Here is a 23627-nt window from a genome sequence, read left to right on the forward strand (position 1 = left end):
CTGTCCCATCAAACACCCGAGGGCAGGTACAGCACGGGTTTGATACAGAGTAAAGCTCCTTCTACACTGTCCCATCAAACACCCCCAGGGCAGGAACAGCACGGGTTAGATACAGAAAAAAGCTCCCTCTGCACTGACCCATCAAACACTCCCAGGGCAGTTACAGCACAGGTTAGATACAGAGTAATGCTCACTCTACACTGTCCCATGAAACACTCCCAGGGCAGGTACAGCACGGGTTAGGTACAGAGTAAAGCTCCCTCTACACTGTTCCATCAAACACTCCCAGGGCAGCTACAGAACGGGTTAGATACAGAGTAAAGCTCCCTCTACACTGTCCCATCAAACACTCCCAGGGCAGCTACAGCACGGGTTAGATACAGAGTAAAGGTTCCTGTACACTGTCCCATCAAACACTCCCAGGGCAGGTACAGCATGGGTTAGATACAGAGTAAAGCCCCCTCTACACTGTCACATCAAACATTCCCAGGGCAGGTACAGCACGGGTTAGATATAGAGTAAAGCTTCCTGTACACTGTCTGATCAAACACTCCCAGGGCAGGTACAGCACGGGTTAGATACAGAGTAATGCTCCCTCTACACTGTCCTATCAAACACCCCCAGGGCAGGTACAGCACGGGTTAGATACAGAGTAAAGCTCCGTCTACACTGCCCCATCAAACAATCCCAGGGCAGGTACAGCACGGGTTAGATACAGAGTAAAGCTCCCTCTACTCTGTCCCATCAAACACTCCCAGGTCAGGTACAGCACAGGTTAGCTACAGAGTAAAGCTCCGTCTACACTGTCCCATCAAACACTCCCAGGGCAGGTACAGCACGGGTTAGATACAGAGTAAAGCTCCGTCTACACTGTCCCATTAAACACTCCCAGGGCAGGTACAGCACGGGTTAGATACAGAGTGAAGCGCCCTCTGCACTGTCCCATCAAACACTTCCAGGGCAGCTACAGCACGGGTCAGATACAGAGTAAAGCTCCCTCTACACTGTCCCATCAAACACTCCCAGGGCAGGTACAGCATGGGTTAGATACAGAGTAAAGCTCCCTCTACACTGTCCCATCAAACACTCCTAAGGCAGGTACAGCATGGGTTAGATACAGAGTAAAGCTCCCTCTACACTGTCCCATCAATCACTCCCAGGGCAGGTACAGCACGTGTTAGATACAGAGAAAGCTTCCTGTACACTGTCCCATCAAACACTCTCAAGGCAGGCACAGCACGGGTTAGATACAGAGTAAAGCTCCCTCTACACTGTCCCATCAAACACTCCCAGGGCAGGTACAGCACAGGTCAGATACAGAGTAAAGCTCCGTCTACACTGCCCCATCAAACAATCCCAGGGCAGGTACAGCACGGGTTAGATTCAGAGTAATGCTCCCTCTACACTGTCCCAGCAAACACTCCCAGGGAAGGTACAACACGGGTTAGATACAGAGTAAAGCTCCCTCTGCACTGACCCATCAAACACTCCCAGGGCAGTTACAGCACAGGTTAGATACAGAGTAATGCTCACTCTACACTGTCCCAGCAAACACTCCCAGGGAAGGTACAACACGGGTTAGATACAGAGTAAAGCTCCCTCGACACTGTCCCATCAAACACTCCCAGGGCAGGTACAGCACGGGTTATATACAGAGCAAAGCTCCCTCTGCACTGTCCCATCAAACACTCCCAGGGCAGGTACAGCACGGGTTAGATACAGAGTAAATCTCCCTGTACAATGTCCCATCAAACACTCCCAGGGCAGGTACAGCACGGGTTAGATACAGAGTAAATCTCCCTGTACACTGTCCCATCAAACACCCGAGGGCAGGTACAGCACGGGTTTGATACAGAGTAAAGCTCCTTCTACACTGTCCCATCAAACACTCCCAGGGCAGCTACAGCATGGGTTAGATACAGAGTAAAGCTCCCTTGACACTGTCCCATCAAACACTCCCACGGCAGGTACAGCACAGGTCAGATGCAGAGTAAAGCTTCCTGTACGCTGTCCCATCAAACACCCCAGGGCAGGTACAGCATGGGTTAGATACAGAGTAAAGCTCCCTCGACACTGTCCGATCAAACACTCCCAGGGCAGGTACAGCACGGGTTAGATACAGAGTAAAGCTCCCTCTACACTGTCCCATCAAACACTCCAAGGGCAGGCACAGCGCGGGTTAGATACAGAGTAAAGCTCCCTCTGCACTGTCCCATCAAACACCCCCTCGGCAGGTACAGCACGGGTTAGATACAGAAAGAAGCTCCCTCTACACTGACCCATCAAACACTCCCAGGGCAGTTACAGCACAGGTTAGATACAGAGTGAAGCTCACTCTACATTGCCCCAACAAACACTCCCAGGGCAGGTACAGCATCGGTTATATACAGAGTAAAGCTCCCTCTGCACTGTCCCATCAAACACTCCCAGGGCAGGTACAGCATGGGTTAGATACAGAGTAAAGCTCCCTCTACACTGTCCCATCAAACACTCCCAGGGCAGGTACAGCACGGGTTAGATACAGAGTAAAGCTCCCTCTACACTGTCCCATCAAACACTCCCAGGGCAGGTACAGCATGGGTTAGATACAGAGTAAAGCTCCCTCTACACTGTCCCATCAAACACTCCCAGGGCAGGTACAGCATGGGTTAGATACAGAGTAAAGCTCCCTCTACACTGTCCCATCAAACACTCCCAGGGCAGGTACAGCACGGGTTAGATACAGAGTAAAGCTCCCTCTACACTGTCCCATCAAACACTCCCAGGGCAGGTACAGCACAGGTTAGCTACAGAGTAAAGCTCCGTCTACACTGTCCCATCAAACAATCCCAGGGCAGGTACAGCACGGGTTAGATACAGAGTAAAGCATCCCTCGACACTGTCCCATCAAACACTCCCAGGGCAGGTACAGCACGGGTTAGATACAGAGTAAAGCTCCCTCTGCACTGACCCATCAAACAATCCCAGGGCAGGTACAGCACGTGCTAGATACAGAGAAAGCTTCCTGTACACTGTCCCATCAAACACCCCCAGGGCAGGTACAGCACGGATTATATACAGAGTAAAGCTCCCTCTACACTGTCCCATCAAACACTCCCAGGGCAGGTACAGCACGGGTTAGATACAGAGTAAATCTCCCTGTACAATGTCCCATCAAACACTCCCAGGGCAGGTGCAGCACGGGTTAGATACAGAGTAAAGCTCCTTCTACACTGTCCCATCAAACACCCCCAGGGCAGGTACAGCATGGGTTAGATACAGAGTAAAGCTCCCTCTACAATGTCCCATCAAACACTCCCAGGGCAGGTACAGCACGGGTTACGTACAGAGTAAATCTCCCTCTACACTGTCCCATCAAACACTCCCAGGGCAGGTACAGCACGGGTTAGATACAGAGTGAAGCTCACGCTACAGTGTCCCATCAAACACCCCCAGGGCAGGTACAGCACGGGTTAGATACAGAGTAATGCTCCCTCTACACTGTCCCATCAAACACTCCCAAGGCAGGTACAGCATGGGCTAGATACAGAGTGTCAGCCGTGGCTCATGCAGCAGCACTCTCTCCTCTGAGTCAGAAGGTTGTGGGTTGAAGTCCCACTCCAGAGACTGGAGTCTAATACTCTGTGATGCCCCTCCAGTGCAGTGCTGAGGGAGTAAAGCCCAGTGCAGAGTAAAGTTCACTCTGCACTGCTCCACTAACAGGCCTGAGCCCCAAACTCAGAAGAGCGCCCTCTGCTGCATTCCACTTGTCTGAGAAGCGGGCGGCGGAAGTCCCGCCCCTCGGGCACCCCGATTGGTTGGAGGACCCGCCGCAACCTCATTCCTTCGAGCTCAGCCCGCTCTCTCCCTATTGGTCGGAGCTCCTGTCAGTCACCGCCGTGGAGTTGATCACGTCCCCCAGTCCGGCTCCCTGCAGAAGACAAGGGGCTGCGGCCGCTCAATCGACTCCGCTCGGGTCCGGCTGGGCACTGGGACGGTGCGGTTTCTATTTTCTGTTTATTTATCTCCCCGCCTGCGCTTCTCTCCGCTATAAAAAAAAACCCCTGATAAAACTCACTTTCCGCCGCTGATCCGGACTCTCGCGGTTGCTCGGGCCTTCCCCAGAATGCGAGGCCCTGCGCAGGCGCGGTAGCGGCTGGACTTTGGGAGCGGGGCCCGGCGGCGCATGCGGAGTAGAGGGAGGGGGGCGTGGCCTGTTCAGAGGGGGAGGATGATTGACAGGGGCCCAGGGTGAGTGCTGAGCATGCGCGGTGCGGGCCGGGCGCCTGTGGAGGAGAGGAGGGCGGAGCCATGGGGTGCAGGCGGGGTGTCAGCTGCCACTTTAGAGTCACAAAGGGACCGAATGTCTTCAAATCTCTCCCCTCGTCTTCTAATTTCCTGCAAAACCAGTTTATAAAAGTCATCACTGAAAGTACATAGAAACATAGAAGATAGGACCCGGGCCCAGGGCCTGATTGACGGGAGATTTCGACCAATAGGGAGCGAGCGGGGCGGGACTGGAGGAGCAAGCCGGCGGCGGGTCCTCCAGCCAATCGGGGAGCCCGAGGGGCGGGATTAGCGGCACCCAGTGGGCGGGGCTGGAGGAGCGAGCCGGCGGCGGGTCCTCCAACCAGTCCGGGAGCCCGAGGGGCGGGACTTGCGCCGGCTGAGTGGGACAGAGGAGGCTGACGGGAGATTTAATTTAAATGAATTTAATTTGCCGCCTGCTCCAACCGCCCACCCTACAACGTCACGACGTCGCCGGCGTGCACCGACTGACACTGAGCTCTCCACCAATGAGCGAGGGGAGGCGGAGCCTGGAGGACCGACCGAGGTGCTTTGGTCCTCCAACCAATCGCGGCGAAGGAGGAGGCGGGACTTGGGATCGGCCCGCCGCCATTTTGTAAAGGAGCCTGGTCAGGATCTGTGAGCCTGGGAAAGTTTATTTTTAATGTTCCTTTCCCATTTTACAGCTCAAACTAATTTTATTTTACAGAAGATACTTTTTATTAAAGAAAAGAAGTTCGCTTTTAAAGTGAGGAAATAACAAACCCTGTGGAACAAATACTTGTGAGTAAAAATATTTCTTCTTCCTGAATTCATTTTCTTAATATTAATTTTCAGCATTTTTTATTATTAATTTCAAGCACTTTGAGAGAAATATGGGAGTGGTGGGGGTTAAAGGGACAGGCACTCTCTCTTTCTATATGATTTTCATTAAAAGGACCGCGTCCCAGGGATTACTGATTTTAAAGGGACAGCATCTCCCTTTTTATAATAATGTATATGTAAGAGACTGACATTTAAAGTAGGGCAAATCCCCTGCTCCTGTGAGTGTTTGGCGAGAAATCAGGTGCTGTTTGCTCTCGCCCTCTCCCAATTTTCTGCCAAGGGACAGAAAGCAGAGAGTAGTGGTGAACGGTTTCTTTTCAGACTGGAGGGAGGTATACAGTGATGTTCCCCAGGTGTCGGTATTAGGACCAGTGTTCCCTCTAATTTTTTGAGGTTCAGCATAACTTCTCTACTTTTTTACTCTATTTATGAAGCCCAAGATCCCATATGCTTTGTTAACCACTCTCTCAATATGTCCCGCCACCTTCATGGACCTACGCATATTAACTCCCTGGAGCACTGTGTACAGTTCTGGGCACCGCACGTCAGAAAGGATATACCGGCCTTGGAAGGAGTGCAGCACAGCTTGACCAGAATGTTAACCCGGGCTCCAAGGGTTAGATTATTAGGAGAGATTACATAAACTAGGCTTGTGTTCCCTGGAATCTAGAAGGTTAAGGAGTGATTGAGGATTTTAGGATTTTGAAAGGAATTGGTAGAGTAGAGAGAGAGAAACTTTTTCCGGCGGTGGGGGAGTCGAGGACAAGGGGACATCACCTTAAAATCAGAGCCAGGCCATTCAGGAGAGAAGTTGGGAAACACTTCTTCACACAAAGGGTGGTAGAAGTGTGGAACCCTCTCCCACTGAAAGCAGTCGATGCCAGCTCAATTAATCATTTAAAATCCCAGAGCGATAGATTTTTGCCAGACAAGGGATCAAAGGGATATGGAGCCAAGGCAGGTGGGTGGAGTTAAGACACAGATCGGCCATGATCTCATTGAATGGCGGAACAGACTGGAGGGGCTGAATGGCCTCCTCCTGTTCCCATGCTCCTATTTACTCTATCAAAACCCTTCATGTTTTGAGCACCTATATTAAATCTCCGCTGCGCCTTCTCTGCTCCAAGGAGAACAATCCCAGCTTCTCCAGTCTCTCCACGTAACTGAAATCCTCTGTGTATTTGTTGTGGTGCAGCAGGTTATAGCAAACAGCTTTCTTAAGAACATCCGAAATAGGAGCAGGAGTTGGCCATTCAATAAGATCATGGCTGATCTTCTACCTCATCCCCACCTTCCCGCCTGATCCCCATATCCCTTGATTTCCCATGAGTCCAAAAATCTATTGATGTCAGCCTTGATTTTACTCAATGACTGAGCCTCCACAGCCCTCTGGGGCAGAGATTTCCAAAGATTCACCACCCTCTGAGTGAAGAAATGTCTCCTCATCTCAGTCCTAAATGGCCAACCCCTTATTCAGAGACTGTGACCCCTGGTTCTAGACTCTCCAGCCAGGGGAAACAGTCTCCCAGCATCTACCCTGTCAAGCCCTGTAAGAATTTTAGATGTTTCAATGACATCACCTCTCATTCTTCAAAATTGTAGGGAATATAGACCCAGTCTCCTCAATCTCTCCTCATAGGACAATCTCCCTCCATCCCAGGAATCAGTCTGGTGAACCTTTAATAAGAACATAAGAAATAGGAGCAGGAGTAGGCCAATCGGCCCCTCGAGCCTGCTCCGCCATTTAATAAGATCATGGCTGATCTGATCCTAACCGCCAATCTACTATCACAGAACCATCTCCTGAATCTAACAGAATTAGACACATGAAATAGGAGCAGGATCAGGCTACACGGCCCCTGGTTCCGCTCCGCTACCCACAGGGCCATGTCCGATCCGAACCTAGACTCATGTCCAAATTCCTGCCCGCTCCCCGTAACCCTTAATTCCCTTTACTTCTAGGAAACTGTCTATTTCTGTTTTAAATTTATGTAATGATGTAGCTTCTACAGCTTTTTGGGGCAGCATATTCCATGGACCTACCACCCTCTGAGTGAAGTAGTTCCTCCTCATCTCAGTTTTGAAAGAGCAGCCCCTTATTCTAAGACTATGCCCCCTAGTTCTAGTTTCACCCATCATCGGGAACATCCTCCCCGCATCCACCCGATCCAACCCCTTCACAATCTTATATGTTTCAATAAGATCGCCTCTCATTCTTCTGAGCCAATGAGTAGAGTCCCAATCTACTCAACCTCTCCTCATATGTCCATCCCCTCATCCCCGGGATTAACCGAGTGAACCTTCTTTGTACTGACTCGAGAGCAAGTATGTCTTTTCTTAAGTATGGACACCAAAACTGTATGCACTCCCTCTAAGGCAAGTATATCGTTCCTTAGATAAGGTGACCAAAACTGTACCAATACTCCAGGTGTGGTCTCACCAAGTCCCTATATAATTGCAGTAAGATGTCTTCTTTACTCTTATACTCCAATCCTTTTGTAATAAAGACTAACGTACCATTTGCTTTCCTAATTGCTTGCTGCACCTGCCTGTTAACTTTCAGTGCCTCGTGTACAAGGACACCCAGGTCCCTCTGAACACCAACATTTCCCAATCTCTCACCATTTAAAAAATACTCTGCTTTTCTATTTTTCCTACCAAAGAGGGTTGGAGTATAAAAGCAGGGAAATCCGGCTACAACTGTACAGGGTCTTGGTGAGACCACACCTGGAGTACTGCGTACAGTTTTGGTCTCCTTATTTAAGGAAGGATATACTTGCATTGGAGGCAGTTTAGAGACGATTCACTAGATTAATTCCAGAGATGAGGGGATTGACTTATGAGGAAAGGTTGAGCAGGCTGGGCCTATACATTGGAATTTAGAAGAATGAGAGGTGATCTTATTGAAACATATAAGATACTGAGGGGGCTCGACAAGGTAGATGCAGAGAGGATGTTTCCCCTCGTGGGGAAATCTAGAACTCAGGGGCATAGTTTCAGAATAAAGGGTCGCCCTTTTAGAACTGAGATGAGGAGGAATTTCTTCTTTCAGAGGGTCGTAAATCTGTGGAATTCTCTGCCCCAGAGAGCTGTGGAGGCTGGGTCATTAAATACATTTAAGGTGGAGATAGACAGATTTTGGCAAGATAAGGGAGTGAAGGGTTATGGGGAGCGGGCGGGGAAGTGGCTTTGAGCCCAAAATCAGCCATGATCTTATTGAATGGCGGAGCAGGCTCGAGGGGCCAAGTGGCCTATTCCTGCTCCTATTTCTTATGTTCAAAGCGGATAACTTCACACTTCTCCACATTATATTCCATCTGCCAGGTTCTTGCCCATTCACTTAACCTGTCGATATCCCTTTGCAGCCTCTTTGTGTCCTCCTCACAACTTATTTTCCCACCTAGCTTCGTATCGTCAGCAAACTTGGACACATTGCACTCGGTCCCCTCATCTAAGTCATTGATGGAGATTGTGAATAGCCGAGGCCCCAGCACTGATCCTTGCGGGACCCCACTAGTTACAGCCTGCCAGCCCGAAAATGAGCCGTTTATTCCTACTCTCTGTTTTCTGACCGTTAACCAATCCTCAATCCATGCTAATATTACCCCCAACCCCATGAGCCCGAATTTAGTGTGACAGCACCCTGGGAGGAAAGGGCACCTGCTCCTGATCGCCACCCACTTAACTTGACAAGGTCGGACTGTCTACACCACAACTCCAGATATCCACAGCCATGCCTCAGCTGTCCAGAGCCTTGCTCAGGCCCCATCTGGAGGACTGCCTTCAGTTTCAGGCACCGCACCTCAGAAAGGGACACACTGGCCTCGGAGGGGGTGCAGGGTAGATTCACCAGGAGGACACCGGGGCTGAGAAGGTCTCGTTATGGGGACGGAACCATCGAATGAAACAGCACAGAAGGAGGCCATTTGGCCCACCGTGCCTGTGCTGGCTCTTTGGTCGAGCACTCCAATTAGTCCCACTCCCCCCTGCTCTTTCCCCCTCGCCCTGTAAATGTTTCCCCTTCAAGTATTTACCCACTTTTTTGAAAGTTACTGTTGAATCTGCTTCCACCGCCCTTCCAGGCAGCGCATTCCAGATCATAACTGGCTGTGTTTAAAATCTGTTTCCTCATGTCGCCTCTGGTTCTTTTGCCTGAAATCTGTGTCCTCTGGTTACCGACCCTCCTGCCACTGGAAACAGTTTCTCCTTATTTACTCTATCCAAACCCTTCATGGTTTTGAACCCCTCTATCAGATCTCCCCTTAACCTTAGCCGGGCAGGTGGAAGGGGTATCAGTGGGAGAGCATTGTGGGGGTAGTGATCATAATTCAGTTAGATTTAGGGTAGTTCTGGAAAAGGACACAGATAGACCAGGAATAAAAGCTCTCAATTGGGGAAAAGCCAATTTCACTAAGCTGAGATGTGATTTAGCCAAAGTGGACTGGAAGCAGCTACTTGAAGGTAAATCCGTGTCAGAGCAGTGGGAGGAGCTAGTGAGGGCTCAGCGAAAGGATGTTCCCTTAAAGAAAAAGGGTGGGACCAACAAGTCTAGAGCCCCCTAGATGTCAAGGGGCACACAGGGTAGGATAAAGAACAAAAGGGAGGCTTCTGACAGTCCCTGAGGGCTCAATCCCCCAGAATCCCCAGAGGAGTAGAGAAAGGGCAGGGGGGAAATTAAAAAGGAAGTTAGGAAAGCAAAGAGAGAGCATGAAAAAATATCGGCAGGTAAGATCAAGGAAAACCCAAAGATGTTTTATAAATACATTCAGAGCAAGAGGATAACTAAAGAAAGAGTAGGGCCGATTAGAGCCCATGAAGGTAATCTATGTGTGGAGGCGGAAGACATGGGTATGGTCCGAAATGAACACTTTGCGTCTGTTTTCACAAAAGAGAGGGACGATGCAGACATCGCAATCAGGGAGGAGGAGTGTGAAATATTAGGTGAAGTAATCATAGAGAGGAAATAGTAAGGGATTTAGCATCTTTGAAAGTGGATAAATCCCCAGGTCCGGATGAAATGTATCCCAGGCTGTTAAGCGAAGCAAGAGAGGAAATAGCAGAGGCTCTGACCATCATTTTCCAATCCTCTCTGGCTACAAGAGGATTTGAGTACAGGAGCAAGGATGTCTTACTACAGTTATACAGGGCCTTGGTGAGACCACACCTGGAGTACTGTGCACAGTTTTGGTCTCCTTATCTAAGGAAGGATATACTTGCCTTGGAGGCGGTGCAACGAAGGTTCACTAGATTGATTCCTGGGATGAGAGGGCTGTCCTATGATGAGAGATTGTGTAGAACGGGCCGATACTCTCTGGAGTTTAGAAGAATGAGAGGTGATCTCATTGAAATATACAAGATTCTGAAGTAGATGCTGAGAGGTTGTTTCCCCTGGCTGGAGTGTCTAGAACTAGGGGGCATAGTCTCAGGGTATGGGGGGTCAGCCATTTAGGACTGAGATGAGGAGGAATTTCTTCACTCAGAGGGTTGTGAATCTTTTGAATTCTCTGCCCCAGAGGGCTGTGAATGCTGAGTCTTTGAGTATATTCAAGGCTGAGATCGATAGATTGTTGGACTCTAGGGGAATCAAGGGATATGGAGATCGGGCGGGAAAGTGGAGTTGAGGTCGATGATCAGCCATGATCTTATTGAATGGCGAAGCAGGCTCGAGGGGCCGTATGGCCCACTCCTGCTCTTATTTCTTAAGTTACCTCTAGACTTGACTATTTCAACACACTCCTGGCTGGCCTCCCACGTTCTACCCTACGTAAACTTGAGGTCATCCAAAACTCTGCTGCCCGTGTCCTAACTGGCACCAAGTCCCGTTCGCCCATCACCCCTGTGCTCGCTGACCGTGTCCTAACTGGCACCAAGTCCCGTTCACCCATCACCCCTGTGCTCGCTGACCGTGTCCTAACTGGCACCAAGTCCCGTTCGCCCATCACCCCTGTGCTCGCTGCCCGTGTCCTAACTGGCACCAAGTCCCGTTCACCCATCACACCTGTGCTCGCTGACCTACATTGGCTCCCAGTTAAGCAACGCCTCGATTTCAAAATTCTCATCCTTGTGTTCAAATCCCCCCCCCTGCCATGGCTTCACCCCTCCCTATCTCTGTAATCTCCTCCAGCCCCACAACCATCCGAGATATCTGTGCTCTTCCAATTCTGGCCTCTTGTGCATCCCTGATTTTAATCACTCCACCATTGGTGGCCGTGCCTTCTGTTGCCTCGGTCTTAAGCTCTGGATTTCCCTCCCTAAACCTCTCCGCCTCTCTTTCCTGCTTAAAGACGCTCCTTCAAGCCGATTTCTCTGACCAAGCTTTTGGTGATTTGCCGAATATCTCCTGATATGTCTCGGGGTCAGATTGTGTTTGCTAACACTCCTGTGAAGGGCCTTGTCTCGGGGTCAGATTGTGTTTACTAACACTCCTGTGAAGGGCCTTGTCTCGGGGTCAGATTGTGTTTACTAACACTCCTGTGAAGGGCCTTGTCTCGGGGTCAGATTGTGTTTACTAACACTCCTGTGAAGGGCCTTGTCTCGGGGTCAGATTGTGTTTACTAACACTCCTGTGAAGGGCCTTGTCTCGGGGTCAGATTGTGTTTACTAACACTCCTGTGAAGGGCCTTGTCTCGGGGTCAGATTGTGTTTACTAACACTCCTGTGAAGGGCCTTGTCTCGGGGTCAGATTGTGTTTACTAACACTCCTGTGAAGGGCCTTGTCTCGGGGTCAGATTGTGTTTACTAACACTCCTGTGAAGGGCCTTGTCTCGGGGTCAGATTGTGTTTACTAACACTCCTGTGAAGGGCCTTGGAACATTTGACTCAGTTACAGGCGCGAGATAAATTGTGATTTTTAGTTTTATTAACTGTCATTCAAGTTTCACCCCCTCGATTGTAAAGGGCAGGTAGGCACTGGGATACAGTTCCACAGTCACTGGTTGCAGTGATTGTTGGCCGCCTATTCAACCTTGGGGGGCATCACAGACAAAATCAAGCCCCCTTTGCAGACTCAGCCTTTGCTGCTGAGGGGTGACTGGACAGTGATCGGTAGCAGGAGCCCAGGGCACTGAGGCTAACTACAGTCTCCCCAACTGCATCCCAGGCCGGGATCAGCTGAGCACCCCTACAGTGTGCAGCTGGAATGTGCAACCTATCCTGGGGAGCGGGGGAAAGGGAGGTCAAGGGTCAGCACAGACCGTCAGTCAACCAAGTGGTGTTGACGTCACGAGGTCCCAGCACGCGTGTCACCCGCCCACTGCTCCCGCAATCTCGTTCCCTATTGGTCGGCGGACACGTCAATCCTGCCCGCGGTCACGTGCCCCTGAGGCGCTCTCCGGCTCCGCCCGAGTGAAGTCGCTCCATTCGGTGCCTGAGGAGCCCTCGGACTGTTGATCCTTTCATAGAAACGTCGAAAAATACGAGCAGGAGTCGGCCATTCGGCCCTTCGAGCCTGCTCCGCCATTCAATAAGATCATGGCTGATCCTCTGTCTCAATACCATATTCCTGCTCTCTCCCCATACCCCTTGATGCCTTTTGTGTCTAGAAACTTATCTATCTCCTTCTTAAATATATTCAGTGACTTGGCCTCCACGGCCTTCTGTGGTAGAGAATTCCACAGGTTCCCCACCCTCTTGAGTGAAGAAATTTCTCCTCATCTCAGTCCTAAATGTCCTACCCCGTATCCTGAGACTGTGAACCCTCAGCCAGGGGAAACATCCTCCCTGCATCCAGTCTGTCTAGCCCTGTCAGAATTTCATACGTTTCAATGAGATCCCCTCTCATTCTTCTAAACTCTAGTGAATACAAGCCTAGTAGCCCCAATCTCTCCTCATACGACAGTCCTGCCATCCCAGGAATCAGTCTGGTGAACCTTCGCTGCACTCCCTCTATGGCAAGTATATCCTTTCTTAGGTAAGGAGACCAAAACTGCACACAGTACTCTAGGTGTGGTCTCACCAAGACCCTGTATAACAGTAGTAAGACATCCTTGCTCCTGTACTCAAATCCTCTTGCAATGAAGGCCAACATACCATTTGCCTTCCTAACTGCTTGCTGCACCTGCATGTTTGCTTTCAGTGACTGGTGTACAAGGACACCCAGGTCCCTTTGTACATCAACATTTCCCAATCTATCACCATTTAAATAATACTCTGCCTTTTTGTTTTTCCTACTAAAGTGGATAACTTCACATTTATCCATGTTATACTGCATCTGCCATGTATTTGCCCGCTCACTCAACTTGTCTAAATCGCCTTGAAGCCTCTTTGCATCCTCCTCACATCTCACAATCCCACCTAGTTTCGTGTCATCAGCAAACTTGGAAATATTACATTTGGTTCCCTCATCCAAATCATTGATATATATTGTGAATAGCTGGGGCCCAAGCACTGATCCCTGCGGTACCCCACTAGTCACCGCCTGCCACCCTGAAAAAGACCCATTTATTCCTACTCTCTGTTTCCTGTCTGTCAACCAATTTTCAATCCATGCCAGTATATTACACCCAATCCCATTGCCTTAATTTTGCACACTAACCTCTTATGTGGGACTTTATCAAAGGCCTTCTGAAAATCCAAATACACCACATCCAGTTCTCCCTTATCTATTCTACCAGTTACATCCTCAAAAGGCTCCAGTAGGTTTGTCAAACACTATTTCCCTTTCATAAATCTGTGTTGACTTTGTCTAATCCGGTTTATATTTTCTAAGTGTCCTGTTATCACATCCTTTATAATAAACTCTAGCATTTTCCTTACTACTGATGGTAGGCTAACCAACTTGTGCAGCAGCTGGGGCCTGAAAATCAGCTTCACTGCCCCTGGGCTGGGAAAGGGGAACATAAGGCAACATTCTCCCTCTTACCCCTTTCTACACTCCTTTTACAGGGTTTTAGAAGTGGAGCATTTACAGACAGGAAGCTCAAACCAAACATCACGTCACGATCTGACACAGTCGCTCGATTCTCAGGACCTGATTCAGTCGCTCCTCCAATCTGCTGGCACACCAGAGAGTTCACAACGATGAGAGACCTTTTAAATGTTCTGAGTGTGGGAAGAGCTTCAAAATCTACAAGTACCTGAAGCGACACCAGTGGCTACACACTGAGGAGAGCCTGTACACCGGCCCCGTGTGTGGGAAGGGATTCACTCAGTCATCCGCTCCGATGGCACACCAGCAAGATCACACTAGGGAGAGACCTTTAACCCGCTCCATGTGTGGGCAGGGATTAATTGCACCCTCCGTGCTGCTGAGACACCAGCTTGTCCACACCGATGAGAGACCGTTGACCTGCTCCGTGTTTTTGAAGCGATTCTCTCATTCTGCCACCCTCCTGAGACACCAGCTTGTTCATAGTGATGAGAGGTCGATTAAATGTTCTGACTGTGGGAAGAGATTTAAAAGGACCCAGGATCTGAAGAGACACCAGCTGGAGAGGGCAAGAGAGATTCTGTTCACCTGCTCAGTGTGTGGGAAGAGATTCACTCAGTCCTTGAATCTGCTGGCACACCAGCGAGTTCACACTGGGGAGATGCTGGTGAAACATTCTGACTGTGGGGAAAACATTAAAATGTCCCAGGAGCTGAAGGGCCACCAGCTGGAGGGAGCAGGAAAGAGGCCATTCACCTGCTCTGTGTGTGGGAAGGGATTCACTCAGACGTTCCACCTACTGAGACATCAGCGAGCTCACACTGGGGAGAGACCGTTCACCTGCTCCGTGTGTGGGAAGGGATTCACTCAGCCATGTCACCTACTGACACACCAGCAAGTTCACACTGATGAGAGACCATTTAAATGTTCTGACTGTGGGAAGAGCTTTAAAAGCTTTGGGGATCTGAAGGGACACCAGCGAGTTCACACTGATGAGAGACCGTTCACCTGCTCCGTGTGTGGGAAGGGATTCCCTTATTCATTCAGCCTGCTGAGACATCAGCAAGTTCACACTGATGAGAGACTATTTAAATGTTCCGACTGTGGGAAGAGCTTTAAAATCTTTGGGGATCTGAAGCGACACCAGCGAGTTCACACTGATGAGAGACCGTTTACATGTTCTGTCTGTGGGATGAGCTTTAAAACCTCCGGTAATCTGAATGGACACCAGCGAGTTCACACTGAGGAGAGGCCGTTCACCTGCTCTGTGTGTGGGAAGGGATTCACTCGGTCCTCAAGTCTGCTGACACACCAGCGAGTTCACTCCGGTCAGAGACCATTTACATGTTCTGTCTGTGGGATGAGCTTTAGAAGCTCTGGTACTCTGAATGGACACCAGCAAGTTCACACTGAGGAGAGGCCATTTACCTGCTCTGTGTGTGGGAAGGGATTCACTCGGTCATCAAGCCTGGTGAGACACCAGCAAGCTCACACTGTTCTGTAGCACAGGGCCCTGTAGAAAGCTGGGGTGACATGAACCTGGAATGGATGAATGTTTTATAAATTCTTGGACTGCTGTTTAATCTTTAAGACTGTTGTGCTGATGTTTCCCTTTGTTTGACTGTTCATGGTGTTACATAGAATGTACAGCACAGAAACAGGCCATTCAGACCAACTGGTCCATGCCAGTGTTTATGCCCCACACCCACCCTACTTCAATTAACCCGATCAACATCTCCTCCCATTACTTTCTCCCTTGTGTGGCTTCCCCATAAATGCATCTATGTTGTTCACTTCAACTACTCATTGTGGTAGCGAGTTCCCCATTCTCACCATTCTCTGGATAAAAAAGTTTCTCCTGAATTCCCTCCTCGATTTATTAGTGACTTTTATATTTATAGCCCCATAAATATGATGAGATTCTGTTAAGCTGACCAGTATGTTGTACATTGTCTTTTTCTGATGAATGAAACATTACTGAGCCCCTGTACCCGTGTTATGGGATGAAGTGCCAGACAAGTGAAGGCACAACGTCTGGGTGTGAATCTGAATAACCTCACGGACCATGTAGGTGTGATAACCAGACGGGCTTGTGGTTATAGTCTGGTCACAGATGGACGAAATTCCCTGAATTAGCGGGAGTTCAGGAGGCGGTTAACAGACGGGTCCAAACAATCCCATGTCCTGAGCGGTAACCAAGCTTGTGTATAAGAACAGGCCACTTAAGCCGTTGTCAGTTGGAACAGACTCGAGAAGGTTGCGCGCGAATCCACTGTACATCTATTCTCCAGATTGAGGGAATTATCACCCGATCTGTGTTATGCAGCGCTCTTAATAAAGTCTGGAGAGACAATTTGTGTCCTTGTGAGCTTCATTATCTGGTATTCGAAACCCCAGGACTCCCGATCATTGGAGTCAATCTCAGTGTGTGGAAAGGGATTCCCTGGTGTATCCCACCCACTGACACACCAGAGTGTCCACAGTGTGACTGCGGTGGGTCGATTCCACTGTTTCCGATGCCTTTAAACACACCCAGGACTGAACCATATTAATTCAGGCAACTAAGGCTTATTAATGTTAAGAGCCCCCAATAACTGGGCTGGATGTAAAGATTATTCCCTGTTCTCTCAGTACTAGTGAGCAGAGAGAAGCTGATGTTATAGAATCATAGAGCACAGTAGGATGCCTTTCGGCCCATCGTGCTGGTGCCGGCTCTCTGAAAGAGCGATGCGATTAGTCCCACTGCCCTGCTCTTTCCCCACAGCCCTGCAAATTTCTGCTTTTAGTATATATCCAATTCCCTTTTGAAAGTTACTATTGAATCTGCTTCCACCTCCCATTCAGGCAGTGCATTCCAGATCATCACAATTCGCTGTGTAAAAAAAGTCTCCTCATTTCCTCTCTAGATTCTTTTGCCAATGATCTGAAATCTGTGTCCTCTCGTTACCGACCCTCCTGCCCGTGACAACAGCTTCTCCTTGTTTGCTCGATCAAAACCCCTCATAATTTTGAGCACCTCGATCACAGCTCCACTTAACCATCTCAGCTCCAAGTTATATTGCCATTGTTTTGTGAATTGTTGCTGTGATCGAGGTGCTGGATGTCTGTGCCTGGGGAATGGGACATTCTATCCTCGTGAGCACCGAGTGTCAGCATCCAGCAATCTCTGGTCAGGGACTGTCTTTTTAAATTGCCTCACCTCAGCTTTTTGACTCCCTGATTTCATTATTAAACATTTCAGCGTTTTTGCAGAGTGACCAAGGCTGAACAGATAAATGTGAGGTATTACATTTTGGTAGGAAGAATGGGGAGGTCACTTATCACTTGGAGGGTGCGAGTCTAGGTGGGGTAGAGGAACAAAGGGATCTCGGAGTACAAATACACAAATTACTAAAAGTTGTGACACAGGTTAGCAAGGCCATAAAAAAAGCAAACCAAGCACTAGGGTTTATTTCTCGAGGGATAGAATTGAAAAGTAGTGAAGTTATGCTAAACCTGTATCGAACCTTGGTTAGACCACACTTAAGAGTACTGCGTACAGTTCTGGTCGCCATATTATAAAAAGGATATAGAGGCACTGGAGAGGGTGCAGAGAAGATTTACAAGGATGATACCAGAAATGCGAGGGTATACATATCAGGAAAGGATGAACAGGCTGGGTCTCTTTTCTCTTGAAAAAAGGCTGAGGGGTGACCTAATAGAGGTCTTTAAAATTATGAAACATTTTGATAGAGTGGATACAGAGAGAATGTTTCCACTTGTGGGGAAGAGCATAACTAGAGGCCTCAATATAAGATAGTCACCAAGAAATCCCATAGGGAATTCAGAAGAAACTTCTTTACCCAGAGAGTGGTGAGAATGTGGAACTCGCTGCCACAGGGAGTGGTTGAAGCGAATAGTATCGATGCATTTAAGGGGAGACTAGACAAGCATATGAGGGAGAAGGGAATCGAGGGTTATGCTGATAGATTTAGATGAGGAAAGACGGGAGGAGGCTCGAGTGGAGCATAAACACCGGCATGGACTGGTTGGGCCGAATGGCCTGTTTCTGTGCCGTATATCCGATGTAATCCTGTGTCAAGTATCCCAGCTGGCTTAGCTCCAGGCACTTTAGCTCAGTGGGCAGCACTCTCACATCTGAGTCAGAAGGTCGTGGGTTCAAGTCCCAGTCCAGAGACTTGAGCATAAAAATCTAGGCTGACACTCCAGTACTGAGAGAGTGCTGCGCTGTCAGAGGTGCCGTCTTTCGGATGAGATGTTAAACTGAGGCCCCAGTCTGCTCTTTCAGGTGGATGTAAAAGATCCCATGGCACTACATTGAAGAAGAACAGGGGAGTTCTCCCCGGTGTCCTGGGGCCAATATTTATCCCTCAATCAACATCACTGAAATAGATTATCTGGTCATTGTCACATTGCTGTTTGTGGGAGCTTGCTGTGCGCCAATTGGCAGCCGCGTTTCCTCCATTACAACAGTGACTACACTTCAGAAGTTCTTCATTGGCTGTAAAGTGCTCTGGGACATCCTGAGGTTGTGAAAGGTGCTATATAAATGCAAGTCTTTCTTTCTCAGCAAGAGGGCGAGTGTCAGTGGTTGGAGGGAGGAGCTCAGTGTTGTCACTGGGTGGACACAGACAGGTTGAAGCTAAAAGACAGAGAATGCTGAAGTTTGGAATGATAACACCCAAAGTCAGGAGATGAGCCCTTTGCCTCGATAAGGGGGGTGGTTGCTAAGAGACCCACAGACCTAATAACACTGCAAACTGCTCAGGCAGCAGACTTGTTGCAACATGTGAGGTCACGAGTGAGTTGGTGCCCAGACAACAGAGCCTTGGGCATTCCTGAGAGAGACAAACTGGTTCTGGAACCGGGAGAACAGGTTGAGGGAGTCACCCTACTTGGGACGGCTCTTCTGAGGTGTTAACACAGAGTCAGCTTGGGAATGGGATGATCAATGAATCATAGAATCATAGAAATTTACAGCACAGAAGGAGGCCATTCGGCCCATCTTGTCCGTGCCGGCCGACAAAGAACTATCCACCCTAATCCCACTTTCCAGCACTTGGTCCACAGCCTTGTAGGTTACGGCACTTCAAGTACATATCTGTTAGTGTGAAAATTATATAGCTTAAAGCAGCAACATAAAGAATTAAAGAACGTATTGTAAGAAGTGAACTTGTAAATCAGAAACAAGACAAAACAAACTGAGCTTAAGACGAGGCGGCTCAGCTCGGGACACAACCTGTAATTCCCCCTTAGGCTTTATAACATTCGCTGCCCTCATTTTGTGTTAAATTCACAAAGCTTCCATCTTTGTCCCATGAGGATTCCCCATAGTATGTCTAAGTGCTGTTGTGGTGGGCAAGGGGCAGGAATTAACTGTTTGTGTCTGTTCCCATTAAAACCATTGTGCTTGACATTAATGGAATTGAGGAATAGTCGACATTTTTAAGTAGTTTCTTGCCAGATTGAGAGTAGGCAAGATAATTGATAGAAGGCCTCCAATCAAATTACATCAGTGCCCTTCAGCCAGTCAGATTAATGTGTTCAAATGAGGCAAAATAAAATGAACAGTTATTGAATGTGGGAACACTAAATATTTCACATTTATTCAGTGGTGCAGCCTTCTGCAAACTATTTGCTGGAAGCCCTTTGGATGTATTAATGTAATTCTACTATTCTATAATGCAAAGTCGATGAATCAAAATTGTGTGTATTGATGAGTTACAGTAATTGGTAGCTGCAAAACTACCCATTTTGTAATTAACCATTAAAAAGTGCCCAAAGTTCTGGAAGGTTCCATATCATTTTATGTTGCCAAACTAGTATCCTGTGAGGACCGGGGAGTTGTTGCTGGGGGAGCGAGATTGGTTGAAGACACCTGTGTGTAATATTTTGCGAGAATGTATAAAAGAAGTTTCAATACCTTGTTGCTAAGGGAACGTGATTGGGTGAGGACAAGAGAATTGTTGCTGGGGGAGAATGTTGTCAATTTCTGTCCTGGACTCTCAGTGATGGCTTTTGTAAACTCCTTTCACAGGCTGTGAGAAGGGCAGGATTGACGGACGGGGAAACTCAAACCAAACTTCACATCAAGAGCTCAGAGAGTCACTCCATTCATCAGGACCTGAAATTCATCGGCCTTTTGAGTGTGGAAGGAGAAATGTTTGGGCGGTAAGTAGCACGGAGTCCAGTTCTACGGAGTACTGCTTCTACAGAGTACTTAACTCGGGAATTGGGTGAGTGAGGGAATTCGATGAGGTGGGGGTAAGAGGTGCTGCTTGATACATTAAAAAATATAGAAACAACTGGGGTTTAATTAGGACTGTGGGCTAAGTTACAGTAAAGATCTAAAGCATATAACTAAATTTAGTAAATTAAACAAGGTTATTAACTAGATTAAAAACTATTAATAGACAACTGGGTATTTCAAAACTTGAAAACCTAATTAGTTAAATACAATACAATGGAGATGGCGGGGCAGGTGATGTGTTGCAGCTGTAGCAGGTGGGAGCTGGTGGACCCCAGTGTGATCCACAGCAACCACATAGAGTCATAGAGGCACAGAAGGAGGCCATTTGGCCCATCGAGTCCGTGCCGGCTCTCTGTAGAGCAATCCAGTCAGTCCCATCCCCCGCTCTATCCCCGTAGCCCTGCAAGTTTATTTCCCTCAAGTGCCTATCCAGTCTCCCCTTGAAAACATTGAGTGTCTCCGCTTCCACCACTTCCGTCGGCAGCGAGTTCCAGGTCCTCACCACTCGCTGTGTAAAAAAGCTTTTCTTCACATCCCCCCTGTATCTCTTGCCCAAAACCTTAAATCTGTGTCCCCTAGTTCTTGTACCATCAACTAGTGGGAACAGCCTTTCCCCGTCTAGCCTATCCAAACCCGTCATAATCTTGTACACCTCTGTCAAATCACCCCTCGGCCTCCTTTGCTCTAATGAAAAGAAATCCAGCTTCTCCAACCTGTCCTTGTAGCTAAGATCCCCCATTCCCAGAACCATTCTGGTAAATCTCCTCTGCACCCTCTCAAGGGCCTTCACATCCTTCCTAAAGTGTGGTGACCAGAAGTGTCTGCAACTCGAGGAACTTCGGCTCAGAGTTAGAGTCATAGAGTTATACAGCACAGAAAGCGGCCCTTCGGCCCATCGTGTCTGCACCAGCCATCAAGCCCTGTCTATTCTCATCCCATTTTCCAGCACTTGGTCCGTAGCCTTGTATGCTATGGCATTTCAAGTGCTCATCTAGATGCTTCTTGAATGTTGTGAGGGTTCCTGCCTCTACCACCCTTTCAGGCAGTGAGTTCCTCAAATTCCCTCTAAACCTCCTGCCCCCTACCTTGAATCTATCCCCCTAACAGTAGCTACACTGTAGGACAGATTACAAATCAAGAAATAATGGGGGCTTGTAAGAACGGTACTGCAATAATTGTGGGCGATTTTAATCTTCATAAAGATTGGACAAATCATATTGGCTAAGGTAGCCTTGAGGACGAGTTCTTAGAGTGTATTCAGGACAGATTCTTGGGACAATATGTTGTGGAACCCACCAGGGAACAGGCTATTTTAGATCTGGTGATGTGTAATGAGACAGGATTAATCAATGATCTCGTAGTAAAGGATCCTCTAGGGAACCTGCTCATAACATGATCGAATTTCACATTCAGTTTGAGGGTGAAAAACTTGGGTCTGAAACTAGTGTCTCAAACTTAAATAAAGGCAATTACAAGGGTATGAAGACAGAGTTGGCGAAAGTGGACTGGGAAAATAGATTAAAAGGTAAGACGGTAGATAAGCAGTGGCAGACATTTAAGGAGATATTTCATAACTCTCAGCAAAGATATATTCCAGTGAGAAAGACTCTGAGAAGGATGAACTAAGGAAGTTAAGGAGGGTATCAAATTGAAAGAAAAGGCATACAATGTTGTGAAGATTAGTGGTAGCCAGAAGATTGGGAAATTTTTAGACTTGCAAAGGATGACTCAAAAAATAATGGAGGGAGAATAATAGTGAGAAAATTGATTGAGAGTAAACTAGCAAGAAATATAAAAACAGACAGTAAGAGCTTCTACAAGTATATAAAATGGAACAGAGTAGCTAAAGTAAACGTTGGTCCCTTAGAGGATGAGCCTGGGGAATTAATAATGGGAAACGAGGAACTGGCAGAGACTTTGAACAAATATTTTGTATCTATCTTCATGGGAGAAGACACTAAAAGCATCCCAATAATAGTGGAAAATTAAGGGGCAAAAGTGAGGGAGGAACTTAAAACAATCACTATCACTAGAGAAAAATTACAAGGCAAACTGTTAAGTCTGTGAATTATTTAGTTAATTAAGACACAGACTAATGAGTAACAATAAAAACAGGTCTTTACTGGTTGGAGGTAGGGACTATACTGAATACAAGATTACTGCACAGTGCTTATATACCGGTGTGTTCACCCCCGGTATTACGTCTACAGCAGCCTGAGAAAGTAGTACATCTCTTCAGGTGGAACAGGTTACATACACAACACTCCTCCCTTCTTAGCTTTATAGTCATCCCCCCCATTTAACATAACGTAATAACATATATACATATATAACTTCATGTTTAACGTAACATATCACAGATTCAGTCTCTGCGGAAAACAGTTCACAGATTCAATCTCTGTGGTGTAGTCGGTTCACGTTACTCATTCAATAGTCCTTTCATGGATTTAACAGCTTGAACTTCCGAACTGATTTGGCTCCGTTCGGAGGGACCACGTGTGTGATCTGGTAGAGGTGATAATGGTTCAGATGGGTCATCTTCTGTTTTTACTTTTCCTTTTCTGCTTCTTGGAGACTCTCTGGGCTCCATTGTCAGCTGCCACAGCTGCCAGCTGCATGCGCAGTTCCTCCTTCTCTTCCTCCTGTTTCCGTCGTAGAGCCAGCTTCTCCCGATGTTCCGTAGACTTTTGGTGCTCCTCCATGATTTCTGCACTTTGGGAGTCGAAGTTACAAGCTGGGCAGGACAGGACATCGTAATATTCGGTGTCGTCCACCAGGTCATGGTAATATTCGGTGTCGTCCTGAGCTAGACCAGTGAGAGGGTCGTCTATTTCCTCCATACCCAGCTGGACGTTAGCCAGCTCTTGTTCCAAATCCAGACATCTTTCCTGAAGAGACTTCTTCATGTGTACCTCTGCATCTAGCTTTTTCTGGGCTTTCAGCAAGTCGTTTACTAGTGACCTCATTTGTGATTTTAATACTTCAACTTCCTTTGGAGATTGATTGATCGGAGTATGCAATCCCTCTGTTTCAGCAGTCTGTTGTTCTACATTGACGTGAGTCAGCGTACTTTTGGCATCCAATGGCTGCTCTGTTGCAGTCGTTTCAGTCTGTGTCATCACATCAGCCATCTCAATGACTTTTGAGAGCTCCGAACCCTTTTCCTTTGAAGATCGCAGCTCGTGTTCAAGTTTTTCCCATTTCAGAGTCTTGTCCCTCAGCATATGAAGGAGTTGGCTGACCGTTAACTCTTCTGACACCAGATTATGGCACGCACCTTCAGAACCTGAATCAGCTTTGATTCGTTCGGCCTCCTCGCGCAGATGGTTGGTGTGCTCCTGCTCCATTTTCTCCATCAGTTGCTTCTGTTGACTTTCCAGATTCTCCCACTCTGTAACAAAGAACTTTTTTATTTCATTC

At 47.9% G+C, this 23627-nt stretch overlaps 1 protein-coding gene across 1 annotated transcript; it reads left to right on the forward strand.

Annotated features, from left to right (window-relative positions):
- The first annotated feature begins 4670 nt into the window (after positions 1–4670).
- Positions 4671–16348, forward strand: LOC147093646 (uncharacterized). Its single transcript, XM_085973910.1, has 2 exons — positions 4671–5049; positions 13991–16348. Exon 2 carries the CDS (start codon positions 14253–14255, stop codon positions 15459–15461), a length of 1209 nt encoding a protein of 402 aa, XP_085830036.1. The 5' UTR covers positions 4671–5049; positions 13991–14252; the 3' UTR covers positions 15462–16348.
- The last annotated feature ends 7279 nt before the right edge of the window (positions 16349–23627 follow it).

Source organism: Somniosus microcephalus, unplaced genomic scaffold (assembly GCF_052327205.1).
Source record: "Somniosus microcephalus isolate GS21.2 unplaced genomic scaffold, FLI_Smic_1.0 unresolved_chr1, whole genome shotgun sequence".
NCBI lineage: Eukaryota > Metazoa > Chordata > Chondrichthyes > Squaliformes > Somniosidae > Somniosus > Somniosus microcephalus.